This window comes from Hakea prostrata, chromosome 1 (assembly GCF_041222555.1).
Source record: "Hakea prostrata isolate BN-2017 chromosome 1, UWA_Hpros_2, whole genome shotgun sequence".
In the NCBI taxonomy this organism is placed as follows: Eukaryota; Viridiplantae; Streptophyta; class Magnoliopsida; order Proteales; family Proteaceae; genus Hakea; species Hakea prostrata.
In genome coordinates, this window is record NC_142600.1 from 70,894,792 (window position 1) to 70,912,312 (window position 17,521).

The 17,521-nt window shown below is 39.8% G+C and overlaps 1 protein-coding gene across 5 annotated transcripts in view; it reads left to right on the forward strand.

Annotated features, from left to right (window-relative positions):
* LOC149029732 (uncharacterized) overlaps positions 1-17,399 on the forward strand; it is a 32,899-nt gene extending 15,500 nt beyond the window's left edge. Inside the window, exons 2-6 of one of the 5 annotated variants that reach the window (XR_016171196.1) lie at positions 11,814-12,444; positions 13,782-15,150; positions 15,234-15,311; positions 15,523-16,419; positions 17,318-17,399. Coding sequence is in view for 2 of the 5 variants with exons in the window: in XM_089142066.1 (XP_088998192.1) it covers positions 11,814-12,444; positions 13,782-15,150; positions 15,234-15,311; positions 15,523-16,200 (2,756 nt within the window). In the remaining 3 variants the exon portion in view is untranslated. Of the gene's footprint in view, positions 1-11,813; positions 12,445-13,781; positions 15,151-15,233; positions 15,312-15,522; positions 17,150-17,317 lie in introns of those variants that run through there. The other 4 variants (XR_016171194.1, XR_016171195.1, XM_089142066.1 and 1 more) reach the window with 4 other exon arrangements.
* Positions 17,400-17,521: the final 122 nt, after the last annotated feature.

Sequence of the window (17,521 nt, forward strand, 5' to 3'; positions counted from 1 at the left end):
TTGAAGCCCTAGAACCCTAATTACATTAGAAACCCAATGACTCAACCTATAATCTAAAACCTAAACCCTTTTAAGATTAGCATCCCTACCCCTTACCCTACCTGCAACCAAACCCCAGCCCTAACCAAGAGACATGTACACGTTAGGAGGCCTAAACTTACGAAGAACGTAACCTCTAAAATTCTGCAATTACAGAGTGTTTAAAGCAGAATATTTCTCTTAGATTTCCAGACCTAAACAGAAGAGTTTGCTGCTGTCCATCAATTCTAGGCCTGAACAGAAGAGTTTGCTGCTGTCATTGGAGAATTAAACCCAAACGGCGAGCAATTGAACCCTTTTTTTTTGCTGCTTCTTAGAAAATGTCCTATCACTAGCCCTGCAATTCAGGGTTACATCACGACCCTATCAGGGTAAATCAGGGTGGGTTGGGCTTAGAAGAACCCTAGCGGCGTAGGGTTTGGGTTCAGGTTTAGGTTCCTAGGGGAGGGTTAGGGTTTAGGCAGGCTGACCCAACTTGACCTATTGACACCCCTAGTCTGCATCAGTGTGAAATTTTCAACCTTTGGTTGATTCCTGTGGAAAATAGCCCAATTCAGTGCAAGAGTGCGTCTTTTTGAAGTCTTCTGTGTGTCAAACTTGGCAGCTGAGGGGAACTTGATGAATTTAATGGAGAAGATGGGGAAACTGAATAGTTCTTGGAAAGGCTAAGCAATAGTCTCAGAATTGTGGGTTCAACTGGGATGTTACATCTATATTTATAGCTAGTGTGGCTGACTTAACTTTCAAATTAGGAGTAGGATTCAGAAATAGAAATTAAGGCTCACAATAGAGGCTAGCTTACTTCAAGTAAACAGTAACTTCAGAAGTCCTATTGGATGTGCAACTTCATATTTCAAACAAGGACTAAATTAATGCTGGTAATCGGCAAATAGAAAAACTGTTACACCCTTAGTATGGTGTATGCCCACAATTTTAGTGCAGGTGTAGGGAAAGATCCTAACACCTTGCTGCCTACACCTGAAGCTGTTTTTAGGCAGCCAAACTATATCACAAATTTTCTGGAATCTTGTATGGACGGGTTGGTTCGAATGAGTCATTATGGGATTTCCTTGGGATGGTTGATATTTTTTGATGGAAGCTTCTTAATGTTTGGTTTATTGGTCTTTGTCGTAGATTTGGGTCTTGGGAATTTGCCCCTGTATGGAGAAGTGATATAATCCAAATTGAAGGAACTAGAAGAGCTAGGGGTAAGTCTAAGATAACCTTAAGAGAAGTGGTGAGAAAGGATATGCATAGCTTAGGCCTTGTATCTAGCATGACCTGAACAGAACTTGATTGGAAGGCAAGAATCCATGTAGAATTTGATTAAGTGAGCTAAGAGATGTTTGAGATGTTGTTCTCTTGATTTTGGTTGGTTTGTCGAGAAATTTGGGATATGGGATGATTTCAGGAGATGGTTGAAAATTAGCTAGTGACAGCAAGGCTGCTTCAGGCTTCATCTGTCAACAGCAACGCTCCTTAAGCCCTAGGCGTTGAGTTGTCTAAGCAAAAAGCTTTAACTCAATAACTTTGACAAGAGAATAGTGGCAGAAAACGGAAGCTTCCTCATCAACTTCATCACTATTTTGGGCTATGAATGCCCAACTGAACTTTGTACAGTTCTGAGGCTTGCTCAACAAAAATAGAAACTCCTAGTTCTAAAATAGAAAGTAGATTTTGCTAAATATTTTTAGCTAATAGTCCTGGCAATAAGAAATAAAAAGTTACTAAAGTTAAAATTAGAAACTACTAAAGCGTTATAATTCAGCCACATGCATGAACTACAGAAACCAAGTTTAGAAATTTAGGAAAGAATCAGAAGAGAAACTAATATAATCTAATACAGTCTTCAGTCTTCCAAAGCTATAGATCCAAGTCGGTCCCATCAAATCTTCTAATTATATAATCACTATGATCCTAAAAGTAGCTGTGACATTGTTCATGTTAAACAATGTTTTGGCCTCTATTTGGTCCTTCTTGAGAACAAGTTGGGTCTTTAACCTGGTCCAAGTGTTACAATTGAAGCTTGTTCGGTTCTGCCTAAAATCTACATTTCCAACATAATGAAAATCTTATAATAGAGTATTAGATTTACTGTTGTATAAACAAGTATGCATAGTGAAACTATTAAAAAGATAATAAAATTCATCATGTTATTAATGAAACAAGATAGGCGAGAGGCAGTTCTCTGTTGGATTTGAATTGTGTGCTGCGCTTAAAGCAGTGGCGCTCCATTAGTGAACTACCTATGAGTGCCATGTGTTCCTTGAAAGTTCCAACCGTTGAATGATTCAAATGTCCAGAAAATGGCTTAAGCAGTTTGGTTCATCGACTAGACCGAACCGTGAATAAACCTTTACTCTTTACTCACCCTTGACTCACTTTTGCCCGAAAAAACTTTGGCTCGCAAATCCTCTCGTCTCTATTCTCTTCCATCAACGTCGCTGTCGTTGCCGCTGCCTGTCACTGTGTCGTTGTCATAGTTGATTTGTTCAATCCTGAGGTATGAGAGGGTTTCTTTTTTGTTTTCTAGATAGATTGCATTCCTTATATTGTTTGTTAAAACTGTTTGCTGACTAGCACATTTTTGTTGATTCCTTGTTATGAAGAAATTGCTTTTTTTGTAAGCATCCTTAACTTATTATAGACTTTGGATAAGAATGCTTGACAAATTACTCTGACATCACTTTGTATTCAAATCTCTTAAACCAACTCATCCAAAAGGGCTTTTGAATACCTAATTAACAAACTGTTGCTTGGCCTTTTAGCTTTTTCAAAATATTCAGCCTTTACTTTGACAGGAAAGGTAGGCAAAGTTGGAAATTGGTGCAGATTATTACTGTTCAAGTCCATTTCTCCAAGACTAACAAAATCCGTTTTGGCTTCACACGAAGTCATCTGATTTAAGCAAATATTGTCATTTGCTGCAGTTGCTGGCCAGCTACAATCGCCAATGAGAATGGACAACGACAACCAGTGAGAACGAATGGCGACTGGATGACGACTGGTGACATTGAGAGTAGAGAGTAGAGATGAGAGGACTTGTGAGTCAAGGGTGAGTGGAGAGGTGTAGGTTTGTTTTTGTTTTGGTTTGATAGGTTGGTTTAATCAATGAACCAAAATGGTTAGGCTGGTTTAAAAACATTTTAACCATCCAACTGTTGAAATTCTCAAGGGACACATGGCATCTATACATCGTCTGCTGATGGATTGCCTCTGTTTTGAGCGCGACAGAGGATGTGAATTGTTCTCTGTTTGCAAATTATCTGGTCTTCAGCTAATGGAAACCGTTTGTAGCCTTAAGCCATGTGTCCCTCTCATAATACAATCACTATCGACAGCAAGCTAGCAACCATAGGCTCATTTTGAAATTTAATCAATGATGCTTCTGTTCCTTTCCTCCGAAAAACCTAGAATTCCAAAAGATGACAGTTACCACAGATTCATTCCGTTTGGTTACGGTGCTGGCTTAGGTGAGAAGTAAGATATTAGGTTCAAATTCTGAATTGTGCCAAACAGGCTGCAAAAGGACTGCATAATTAATCTCTTCTAAGAAGCGTCGCCTTAGGCGTCCGGGCACCTTCGGAGCGCCTCAAATCAGTGTCGCCTCATTTTCAGGCAATAAGGCGACCGCCTTGGGGTATGAGGCATTGCCTAGGCATCGCCTCAAGAGCCTCGGACGCCTTATACCCCAAGGCGTCTGCTTTTTTTTCTTTTTTAAATCACATGAAAGATGCCAAATCAAAGGCATATATTGAATAACTTATTAGATTCCAATTGTAAAGTATCTATTGTTTGAACCTATATGTATATTTATAATGACGCTACATGTGATCAAATGTTAAAATAAAAAAACAAACAAAATCGAAAGAGAATAAGTTCTTGACTCGAGTCTCACAATCTCACTCTCACTCTAATCCCTAATCTCTTTCTCTTCCTCTCTTCTTCTCTTCCATTCCCGCGACGACACTCTGGCAAGCCGCGTGACAGATGACTTCTTCTCTTCCTTTGTTCCCGTGACTTTTTATTTAGGACCTCCTATGTGTGGTTTGTAGTATGTTGGATGACTTGAGGTAGGTTAATATTAGGGTTTTTTATTTTTTTTTATATATTTTTATATCATATAAGATATGATAGATTTATAATGAATTGGAGTGAATGAGATGTACACTAAAAATTTCACTTAAAACGCCCCAACCGCCTCAAAAGCGTGTCGAAGGGCGCCTCATTGCCTCAACTAGCCTAAACAGCCTCGCATCGCCTCATCGCCGTGACAACTATGCTTCTAAGTGACTTTACAAAAAATTGCACCCCTTTTTTACATCAGCAAAAATTCTCACCATTTTGCTATTGTCATATTAATCTTTTTCTGTATATGGGGAATGGTTTATGTCCTATTTAGACATGTAAATATTTTATCTATATCTGGCATTCAATTGCTGCACCTATCTATGATGATCTCAAAATCTTGGTTGGGATCATTGTGTTCAGGTCCTCGAGTTGATGCTGCAATGGCTGCCTTCTCCTTGCTTGGCATTCTTTTGGGGGTGTGGGGTTGTTTGTGTACTAAATTATTTGTGTTTTATGTGTAGTTATTTGCTTTTAAACATGCATTTTAGTTGTTAAAGATAGGTGCGTTGTTTTCTGTGTGTGTGTGTGTGTGTTGGGGGTGGGGGGGGGGGAATAATATATATGGACATTTTATGGTATATTACAAAATCCCGATGAGGAAAAAGAAATTCGTCTTTATTATTATTATTATTATTATTTTTTGGGTATTTTTTATAGCCTGTAAACTTCGCCACTTGATACATAACTTGATGTAAGGTTCTTCAGGCTTTTAATTTTGCACTCTGAGTTGAACTTTTGTTTAATAAGAGGATTTGGCTGTCAATGATTTGAGTTTTGAAATCTGGAAGGTGATTGGTCAAATATTAAGGTCTTAGTCATTGTTGAATCCTTTTCTTTACTGGTTTTGTGTTGCGGTTGGTGTTGGTTGGTGAGGTCTATGATCTTGTATGCTTGTGATTGTCTACTCATCTTGCTTCATGTAGATCCGTGATCATGTGGAGCACTGGTGGTTATTCTTGAGCACTATGTGGATTGCTTTCTATAGTTTCCGTTGCCATTTTCATGCTTGTATAATTTATTGATTATGATTCAAATGGTACTCATCTCATGCTTGTGAAGTATTTTTGGCAGACTGTCCTCTATCTAGTGGAAGGCCGGTTAATAGAAGGGGGAAAAATCTGGGAAGAATTACAATTGCAAGAGAAGAGAGAGGATCACATAGGAAGAGAAGGGAGTGGCAGAAAGATGTCTGCATTTGCACCTAGCCATTTAAACTTTTCAGTCTTCACAAACTACTCTTTGATTTATTCAATCTATGTTGAATGACAGGGCGTCACATTATTATATATAAAGAGAAATAATAAGATTCCTATAATTATTAATTAGAGCTTCCACTCTTAACTGAGAAACTAATTCAACTCGGAAGTATGAAATTGGGAAACTAAATATCCTATGTAGCCAAAGAGGCATTATTTCGCCCAAGTGAAATAGATTCCTAAAATCATACCTGATCAATAACTTAAAAACTGGACTGGTTCATTTCAATTTGGGTTCCCAAACAAGTTTGGATTGGTCCAAGGTACTGCACCTGGATCAATTCCCTCAGATCTGGTAGAGATTCAACACTGGTGTTTTTGAAGTGAGAGAATCAGCACTTTTTGATCAACATCCATAATTATTGACTTTTCTGCTCTCTTATAACTGTATCAAGCTTGACACCTTATCATAGAAGCATTTATTGTTATCTACGGGCTCCCATAAACCTGTCTCAAATAAAAAGCTCTTGCTTGTAATCTAAAGGAACCCATCTCTAATGGGAAGAAGTAAATCATTTCGATCAACCTCCCATGATGTAATGGCATTATTTCTCCCAAGTGAAATAGATTCCTAAAATCCTACCTGATCAATTACTTAAAACTGGACCTGTTCATATCCATTTGGGTTCCCAGACAAGTTTGGATTGGTCCAAGGTACTGCACCTGGATCAATTCTCTCAGATCTGGTAGAGATTCAACCACTAGTTTTTTGAAGTGAGAGAATCAGCACTTTTTGATCAACATCCACAAATATTGACTTTTCTGCTCTCTGATAACTGTATCAAGCTTGACACCTTATCATAGAAGCATTTATTGTTATCTATGGACTCCCATAAACCTGTCTCAAATAAAAAGCTCTTGCTTGTAATTTTAAGGAACCCATCTCTATTGGAAGAAGTAAATCATTTCGATCATCCCATGATGTAATGGGTTGTTATACCGACGGTAGAATTTAGAAGACAGTAATTTATTAGACTACAATATGAAGTGAAGAAGTGAATTATGGCATATTGTATAAATGGGCTGATTAGGAAAAAGGGCAAAGTAGAACCATGAATAGAAAGAGATGGGCGAATTTGGAAGAATAATATAATAAAAAGAACTTAGCAGATCGCTGAAAGTGGGAGGAGCTAGGTTAGGAAATACGATTAGAAAGGGAATAAAGTAATAGTATTCTCAGCACTTTAATGGGGAAATAATATTAAAAGAACAAAAGAATCTTGAGGGACTGGAAGAAGTTCGTGACGAGAAGGGTTGCCATTTCATAGTGGGAAACCCGATGAAATTTGGGTTTAAGTAGTTCTTCCTCATACGATTCTTGCGGAGTAAAAGTTGGAGAGTCAGCTTGGGGCTTAGGAGTCTATTATAGACTTCGATTCGAAGTTCGATGAGATTTTGCAGGAATGAAACGAGGTTTGCAATTTCCATTTCCCCCTTCTTTTGGTTAATCTCTCTCTCGTGCTTGCGCGCTTAGTAGTCTATCGTAGACTTTGATTTGGAGTTTGATGAGATTTTGCAGGAATGAAACGAGGTTTGCAATTTCCATTTTCCCCCTTCTTTTGGTTAATCTCTCTCTCGCTTGGTTGCTTGCTTAGGAGTCTATCGTAGACTTCGATTCAGAGTTTGATGATATTTTACAGGAATGAAACGAGCTTTGCAATTTCCATTTTACTCCTATTGGTAAATCTCTCTCTCGTGCGCGCGTGTTTGCACGTGTGTGCGTGTCCGCTCTTGCACTCGTGATCGCAGGGTGGGTAGTGGGCCATCGAGAGAACGTATGAAATAAAGGCAGGTGGGTGTTGGAAGTATGGCTGGAATCTAGGGTATAATGCAACCCCCCGGCGCTCGCATGCGTGCGCGCGATGGTAGGGGTGAGTCCACCGAGGAGACAATAATATGTAAAGAGAGAAATTGATGCAGATCCAACACCTATTTGGGGTTAATTAGTGGAAGAAGCCTGGGGTTAGGTCATATCGAGTTGGATACTTTATTCCAAGTGTTTACTTGGTAATAGACCTTTCCTAGGGGCCTAAAACATGTATATCAAGGTGGCATTTAGGTCTTCCTATTTCAGTCTTTAGTTGTAATAAAAGCAGACTTCCACAATTTAGAGATGCTATTTTATGTTTTTGGAAGAAATTTACATATGTTTTAGCAAGTAATTCAAGTCCCCTTTTAGGTAGGTGTCCGTTCCTATTTCATTTACAGCTTGGTTTCCTGTTTGGACTTTGTGCCTTGGTGCAATGATCAGTGGACCACAGTTGTAGCCTGAGGTCAAGGCATTGAAACAGCCCTCAGCAAAAAATTGCTGGGTTAAAGATGAGTAGGGAAAATGCCTCCCTGACTCTGATTGTGCGGAAGCCTTCGGCACCGGGTTCGCTTTTTTAGGGCTTGACTTAATTATTCTAATCGAGTGGCCTAGACTCTGTACAAATCCACGTGAGTGATGAATAAAGCTTGTAGACTATTTTGATAAACTTTTGCATTTCAAATTCTTCTGATTGTGTTCTTGTGTGGAGATTATTATCCTTGGTTGAAATCTGCCTCTTTCTGTCCTGGTGGTTCACAGTGCATGAAGATTACTAAGGTGCTTAGGATTAAAACCCTGACTCCTAGTGTTGACTATGGAATCAGTTTTTGCGCGTAGCCACCTTCCTTCCATATTCAGTTAAGGAAGACTGACCCCTACCCCTCTTCTTATTGCCCCCTTCTTTTTTTTTACTTCCTATTTTGTACTCCATAAAACCCCCAAACAATAAGACCCATGTCTCTTCCAATTTAGCCATCCAAACTCAACAAAACTTGGAGGATCATACCCCTACGTTATTACCTACATCCTGCGCCATGTTTTATCGTGTTCTTACAACCCTAGCTATAGAATCCATCTTTTCTTGGTTGAAACCATAATTTCTTGACCTAAAATCAAGAAACAGCACAATTTGAAACCAGCCATCCTAATTCAACATAATGTGGAGGGATAACCCCACTGTACAACCTCCATTCAATCCAAGATTCACTCTGTTTTGAATTCCCTAGGTCACCCAAACACATCCAATTCAATTGTCTCCATTCTCATCCCTAAACAAGAAATCTCCTGTTAACACTGATGTAATCCTGGCCTCACCTATTCATTGGAAACCATCTGAACTCATCTATATCATCGTCTGCATCGCTAGTCAGAATTTATAGTCCGTCTGAGAACACACAACAAATATCATCCTAAATTGAAATCTCCCTAGCCCATGAAGTTTGGATTGAAGGCTAGTTTTGATGAAGATCGTGGTGAACTGGCCCCCAATTTCCTGGGGCTACCTCAGAAATAGGAAGCAAAAAGAGAATGAGACGAGAAAGGTTTACAGCAAAGGTAATGAGAGTTGATGAGGCAGGAGATGGATCCCTCATTCCGGAGAGGTGGAAATCTGGGAAGTTGTAAGGGGAGAGAAGACATTACAGGAGGTGGGCATGGGAAAAAAGAGTTCGGACACATACACCTGACCCCACAGGCTTGTCGGAAACAACTATTCATTCTATTCAATCTATTGCCAGTGATGGGAACTTATTTCATACATAATATAAAGAGATAAAAGACTCCTAGGTGGTCAAAATCCCAGTAAGTCTAAAATTGGATAGTGGTGAAGGAAAACCATGCCTATGGTTTTTCTCAAATTGTGCTATGTTCACAAGCTAATTCCAATTGTTGCCTGAATGGCTAAACCCAGTAGCAGATAAGCTAACGAGGGAAGGTACGAACAAGTGGGCTCGAGTCACCCTTGTGTTAAATACCTTATGTATGACATGGAAGCTCCCATCTTTCAATGCTCTTTTTTGGTTGTGGATAATGGATATAGGTCAAAGGTGTTGATGGTTGATATTGTAAGGCTGATGTGAAATTCCAGGACCACCCCAAGAGAAGTCCTCTGATAGAAATTATAGGGCTGCTGCCCTACATCCCACAGCCATGCAAGAAGGCCAAATCATATGGAGGACATGTTGGCCGTTTTGGTACCCTAGCCCAACCCAAATTAGTCTTATTTGAATCAGAGTCTTTGTGAGACTCCAGTGCTTATTTTATTCTGTTATTTGAGTCAGTCCTAGTTTAGTTAGGAGTCCTATCTAGAGAAGGATTCTTTTAGCTGTTGTCCAAATTTTACTAGGATACTAGTCCTACTCCTGTTGTGTAACTTGAATCATTCCATGTTCTGATAAGCGAGAGTCCTTGATGGAGTAGGAGTCCTAAATAAAGTAGAAGTCATCCTTTGTTTTGGTCTCAAAGTTGAGTCCAAGTTCAAGTCACTCATTCTAGATTATAAATAAAGCCTCAGGCATGTAATTGAATCAGTTTATGTTGATGAATAAAATCTTGAGTGGGAGGGTGCGATTGAAGTCGTATGGGGTTTCCAGGTGGAAGGAAACCCTGTGGCAGCTTGTGTGGTATTTCATCTTCCAAAGTTCTTCTATTCACTGGATTCTACAGCAAGTAAATAAACTACTTCCCCAATTCCCATCTCTTTCTCCTCAACATTTTTCTTTCCCCAAACTCCAAATCCTACAACTCCCTTTGGCACTCGATCCAAGTGACAGCTGTAACCAACCCCCTGAAACCCTAGAAATTAGAACCTAGTTTTTGCAAAACCCTAGCTTGTGAGAATCGAATCTGAGATTAAACATACTCAAATCAGATTTAATCCTCACACATCAAACCATGAACCCTTCTGGCTCAACCCTGTACACCTCCCTCTCAACCCTAAATTTCCTATGAAAACCTAGAAAACCCTATACACAGGGTGTAGGATAAAAAATCCTAGCCAAAGGACCTAACCCTGATTTTGTCTGCTGTTCATCAAGGACCCTTCAATTTGGCCCCATCCTATGGAGGCCACATCAGGGGCACTTTTAGTTTGTACTTATTTATTTAATTTATTTTTATTTTTTAAAAACAACTAGCACTGGTGGAAGAACTGACTTTTGATGGAGTAGAAAGGAGACATATGATTGGCTACAGTTAAACGTTAAAAACATGGTTGCTGTGTGCCATTGTACCTGTCTTGATGAGTTTGCATGGAATTATTTTCTGGTTGCTGCGTTCAATACATTTTGTTATGGTTACCGATGTGCATTGTGCACATAATTGTTGCTACTAGTTGTCGTCTAAGTACCTACTGAGTTTGAACATTCTAAGGTTTACCGACTGAATACCAGTTCTCTTCTTCAGTCTCTCCCTGAAATGGTTTGTGTTTCTTTGGCCTTCATTTGCATGACGGCATTAACCACTTCTTTTGGATTCGTTTCTTCATTTTGCATGTCTCATCCTGCATGACCAATCTAGCCTTGGGCGTATACGTCTGGTCGTTGGCAGCTAGGAAAGGGAACATTTCTTCTTATTTTTATGTTGTCTAGGAAGGTTAGCTATGGAGGATCAGTGGTATTTATACGAAGAACCAGATTATACTTCATATAGTTTGTTTATCTTTGATGTTGATGATATGGACTCAAGCAAGTGATGAAACAAATGGCTAGAAAGACTGAAAACAGTAGGACCTTTGTGAAGCATTCCTTGTTTGTAAATTGAGTGTGATTTGCTTAGATTGTAGTCTTGTACTATCACATAACCTTGGTTAGGGGAATTAAAGACTTTGGAAAAAATTTACCAATTTGTGTGGTTCAAAATCTTGATCTTGTTGAGCAACTCAGTGCTTCAAAAACCAAGTTTGACCAAGGTTTCGCCAAGTTGGGTATTTATTTAGTTCTCTGCCAAATCGGTTAGTCATCTCTGGTGGGTTTTTGATGGGGGAGAGTTTGTATCTTGCCAATATAGCCTTTTTAGGCATTTGAGCATAGTGGCACTATGATATTTAAAACATTAAGTCTGTCTATGAGTTTTACCTCAGATTATGTGTGGTAAACATAATGACATACTAAAAGTCTATAACCCTATTCTACACATGATTTAATAATAATTAAAAAGTAAATACAGCATACATTTCATGTAAACAACTTCAATAACCATTAGAAATATTCAAATATAAGTCATATGCCAAAAAAATCACCACTCTGCATTTTGTAACAGTGTTACTATGGTATTTTCCGTTAGAATTCTCTTTACAGTGGAATTGCCTTGTAGGATTTAGATCTTGCATTATTGTTCCTAGGGAAGGATGAAACCTCAGGAATGTTCATTTGAGAATCATTGTCACACATTAGTTAATGGACTATCCTATTTTTTTACCTGCTAAGATATGAAAGCTTATTTTGGAATGTTCCATGAGGTCAGTTGAAGAATCTTTAGAAAATCTGTGCTAATGATTTCATGTAGCAACTATTGAGCTATGATTGTTTATTATTGGATCCATTTCACATTTGTTCTTTCTCTTATTGTTTTCTCCATAGAGTGGCAAATACAAGATGAACTCCGGAACCCTGAACTGGAGAAAGAACTTGAGAAACGGATTAGGCGGAGGGGAGACAGCTCTGGTGACAGGGATAAATATCAGGATGATGCAAGGGATAGTAAAGATAGAGAATTGTCACCCAGAGATGATATTGCAAAGAGTGGGAAATACAAAGAGGAGAGAAATAAAGATGGGAGGTATAGGGATAAATACAGAGAAGAGCAAGATAAGGATCGCAGGCACCGAGATGAAAAGCACAAAGATGAGCATTCCGTTAGAGATCAGATTAGAGACGGGCCTGACAGTAAGCATTTGAAGGATGACAGTGATTGTCATAAGAGGGCTAAGACTCATGATAGCGATCATGATGCCAGTCCCCACATTTATGAACGTGGATCAAGGTATAAAGATAACAGGGGGAAGAAGAGATCACGTGATGAGAATGAGGGCCATATCAATGCTAAAGCTCGAAGTTCCAGAGAGCAGCGTTCTGATGTGGAAAATAAATCAAGCAGTAGTCATGTTGCTAAAGATCAATCACGCCATGTTGATCTTGACTCGCCTGTGAACAACGGCAGAAAGAAGAGGTCCCCGAGCTCCAGTATTCATGTTGCTAAAGATCAATTCAGGTACTTTTGAGAACCTTTATTTTCCCCCCATCAACAATGCTGCTGTAGTTTGTTATAATTATATTCGTATAACATAACATTTCTCCAGAAATATTGGGTAGTTCCTTTAGTATGTTTGGCAGCTTTGGCCCAATAATCTGCATATCTTGAGTCTACATTCCCCCCCCCCCACTTCTCTAATCGGGCAAAGAACTGTGTGCCTTTCAGATGATTTTTATCAATGGGGACTGCATTTTGGTGGTGTTACCCTGACATTAATTGTATTGATTTCTATATTTCCAGTGCTTAAAAAGTAAAGATACTAGAGGAGATGTACACGACCTAGTATGAGTCTTACGTGTGAGTATTTGATGGGATCTATTAGATTTTGAATTAATGAAAAGCAGTTCCACTGGGGTGGAAAAGGGGGTTTCATACGGTTCTGTTAGAAGTTATTGGGCAATGGAGGGAATGTGATATTGGCATGTTTTCTTTGGATTGTCATCTCTGCTGCAAATTATATTCGTTAACTAGAATACTAGATAACTCAATTAGTCAACTAGGTAGTGATTCCCAAATAAAGGGCTTCTGTTGTGGCCAAGCATTTTGGACGAGGTGCTTGGGTGTTCTAATGTCTACCATCCGAAGTTTAGTCGGGACTCAGATTTTGTGCTGATCTAGTTTAGTGAAAGCTTCAGTGATGATAACGTAGTCATGGTATTGTAGACTTCTTGTTTTCATTGCTTGCCTATTTTATGCATGTTTTTGTAGCCTTAGCTGGCTTTTTGTCTTTGCTTACCACCACAGGTCACATTTGGCCATCGTAACCTCTCTGGTTTGACAGTACTGCATGCTGTTGTATCTGGATTGTGTTACACATCCGGTTTATATGAGACACTGAATAAATCATCCTGTGAATCTACAGTGGCTTATCCTTTTATTGATCCAGCTTGGTGGGTAAATATACTTGGCACCGGTTAATATACTTGGCACCAACCGGTAGAAAAGTATCGGAACCCCAGTCACTATGGGGACCAGCACCCTGAAGACCTTGCTTCTTTATTAAATTAACAGCCCCTTTCAACTTGATATCAGCACTAAACCTTGAAATCTTATTCAAGGAAGATGGTGCGACAGACCACCACTTGGTGATTTTATCATTCTTTGTTATGAGTTCTCTTATTATGCCGATACTTGATGTTCCCAAGATAATTGGAGGTTACCTCCAGGTGTATAAGGGTTGATGCATTGAACCTGTCTTAGCTGCCTTGTTAATGCTGTAGATGTTTCACATTTTTTGTAAATATCTGTATGCTCTAAAATATTTTGTTCCTTATGCTGCTATTTTCTGCTATTAGGAATAGCTCTAAACAGGCAGATTCAAGGTATAGAAACTCGGTGTCTGAAGAGAAAACCCGGCCAGGTGTTGCATCTTCAACAAGAGATGTGAGTGGTGGCTCTGCTATCCTGGGAAGAGCTTCTGATGCTCGGTCTGCAGACAAAAAAGATGACAACCATTTGGGTGAGTCATTTAGTGAAAGGTCCCCCTTGTCAGATCACCAGGCATCATCTATGTTCTTAATAGATAAATCTCCGTCATCGACAAGCATTGACCGTAGATACTCAAAAAGAACTGGTTCAAGGAGGAGCCTTGATGTTGAGGGTAGTGGATGCAGGAGCAATGGTACCAGGGATGTAAAGGATGATCTCACTAATGAAGAAAGGGGAAGCCGTGAGTTGCCTTTGGAGAAGATAACAGTTGATGAGTATTCTCAAATAGAAGGAGATACAATATCTGTTACTTCATCCTTCAATAGAACCTCACCTTCTATTCATCCTTTGCCACCTCCTCTCAGGGCTGGGGTTGACAGCTTTGCAGTTTTGGGTTCATCTGAAGAAGACAACAGAGGTAAACCTACTAACCGCTTCAAGAGGAGTGGTGAACCCAGTGTGAACAGAGGGCAGGGAAATGCTTGGAAAACTTGGTCTTCACAGGTAGCTAGTGGCTACATTCCTTTCCCACAAGGTCCACCTCCTGGTAGCTTTCACCCAATTATGCCGCAGTTTCCTGCTTCACCTGTATTTGGGGTTAGACCTCTGGAATTGAACCATGCGGGGTTTACATACCATATGCCTGATGCTGATAGGTACTGTGGTAATGGGCGCCCTTTTGTGTGGCGGAATCCAGCTGATGACTCTTTTCCACCTCATATGCATAGGTGGGATGCAGGTAATGGTTTCTTTGGGGATGATCATCATATGTATGGAAAACGAGAATGGGACCAAAACAGACCCCTGATGAATGGTGGTGCAGACATGTGGAAGAGCAATAATGGTAGCGTGCATGTAGAGTTGTCTACTGCATCCCAAAAAGAAGTTCAGCCATCAGAAGATAATTGGCCTGGGCAGCCAGATCAGCGGTCTCTTAATGAGCAGAACAGTCCAGGTCCTCGTGCAGAAAGCATTGAGATAAAGAGGACTGGCGGCACCCCTCCGACGGATATTATTGAAGCTCCATCGGAAATTATTAATGAGAAGACACTGGAGCCTCGTAAAATGTCAAGTGATGATGGTGCTCGTTTTTGCAATGTCTATCTTTCAAAGTTGGACATATCAGTTGATCTTACTCATCCTGATTTGTATGAAGAGTGTGTGGGCTTATTGAATGTTGAAGGCTTGAGAACTGATAGTGAGGATACTACCACAGACGTGCATGTGGATACTGAGGTAGGATCTTTTAGAGATGGGTTGCTTCTTTGATGATGTCTTTATTCGTACTAACGAGTTTTTGCTTCTCCCCCTTGCATCAGGTGGATGCTGGAGCAAATATCCCTCGTTCCAGCTTGAGTGCTTCACTTTCCCTTTCAGTGAAGGATTCTGTTTTTCAGGTATTTTAATATTTACATCTATTGTGATGTTTACACATTTTCTAATTCATTTTGACTAATCAGAACAATTGTGGACCTCTAACCTGCATAAGTTGGAATGTTACGATGATATTCTTGCGATAATGAAGAATAAAATAAAAACGGGTAGAAGGATGTAGTGCTGGTTTTGAATATAACTATTGATAGCTGGTATTGTGATTTTAATATGCAGAGAGCCATGGCCCTCTACAAGAAGGAGAATGAAGAGATGAGAGCCAAATTAAATGGCTTGCATCCTGAATCAGAACCGTTGAAGGTGGTGACTGATTTCTGTGAAGGAGTGGAACATTTAATTTCCAAAAAGGCGGTTGCTGAAGGTCCTATTTCAGCGTCTAATCATGAGGGAGTGGTTGGGCCAATTTCAATCTCCAAAGGAGGGGAAGAGAAGGATTCATTTCCGGTTTCTGAACTAGGGAAGATGTCGGAGGAGAAATTGAATGAGATGGAGGTTCCAGTTTCAGCTTCTGCTGACGTAAAGACAGAGGAGCCAATGCCAACTTGTGGTGAAGTTGAATCAGAAGAATTTTTCCTGAAATCTGACCATGACGAAGTGGAGATAATTGCTAGTACTCATCAGAAGGAATCAGAAAGAGCAGCAGGGGACCACTTATCTTCCCTTGAAAATGCTTTTCAGGTTGCTGGAAAGGACGATGACATGGGTGTTGCTGGTAACTTGAAAGTCCATCGTCTTCCCAGTAGAGCTGAGCAAAGGCTGGCTTTTGGTGATGTTATGTGTGGTCCTGTAGGTTTTCCTGACAGTTCTGAGGCATGTGAGTCTTTGATGCCGGATTCAGTTGAGTGTGGGTTGGTTAATTTTCGGATACATCATCCTCCTGAAAGTACACATTGAAACCATTCTATATAAGGTTTCGGGAATGCCAATTTCAAGGAAATTGTGCAATTCCTTCCATATTGTTCCTTATAGCATTTCTGTTTTACCCACCTATCGATCTTTGAAGGAGGATAGAAAAGATGGGATCCCTTGAAGGATCCACCAAATCACAATCAGAATTTATGATGTGCCAACTGATGCGATTGTGCGGCTTACCCCGGGAAATTGGAATATCAGGTACTCTTTCAAAGCATCTCTCTTCTTGTTTTAATTTCTGTTTCGGTTTCAAAACCTGTGCCCCTCCCTTAGGAAGTCTTAGATTCCTTGGCGGATACTAGGTTTCTGCTAGATGTGTCAGTAAGTTCCACCTGAATGTAGGGCTTTTTGCTGTCAACTAGTGAAGTAAATTCGTCTTTGGATAAATAGTGTCTCGATGGAAATCGTGTTGGCAGTGATAATTCTCTTGGATTATTATAGGCGTCTGCGTGTTGTTGAGTTGAGCTGTGATAGCTGTTCATACGCCCGATTACAAATTTGGATAAAATGCGAACGGCTGAATTTCTGAAAATGTGTGTTCACCCGTGGGTTTAAAAATTGAGATGGGAGGATTTTGTATAAGCATTAGCTGATATCAATCGACGGATTCGCCAATACCATTTTAATATCTACGATTATGGTTGGTTTTAACAGATTCCTCACTAATGCTGATCAGGGAGGTGTCTCTTGATTTACAAAGTAGCTGTTAAAAAAAGATGAGTCTGGATTGTCTTGCCTGTCGTCTGTGCTCCCCCCACGGCTGTTGACCAGTGATGGGGTTTATTTTGTACTTGTAGATTCTACATAATTTGTGGTTGTAAGACATCCGAAGAGAGTACTCCTGATTAGGGAAGATGATCCACACTAAAAAATGACTTAAGTTTTTAAGGCTTTTGTTGATTCTGGAACTGATATACTGCACCGGAAATAAACTTTTTATTTTTTCTGGAAAATAAACATTTGTGTACAAGAAAACAAACAAGAAAATTATGTAAAATGACTTTCACACGCAATTCTTTGCGACGACATGAACCCTTGTTTGACTTTATGTCGCGGTGTTTACCCGGAAAAACTGCCCTCGACCCTTCTTTTTTTTCAGGTTGGAAGTTGGAACCGACCTCAACACTTTAAGATTAAATTGAGAAGAGCGTTGGATCCATCCGTGTTCTCTTTTTCGCAAACCAACTTTCCCAAACGGTGACTACTTTTTTAATTCTTCTCTCTGCTTGTGGGATGCTTATATTGAACCAAAGCAGATTTCTTCTCTTGGCTCCACCTTCTTCATTCTTCTGTACTTGATCGG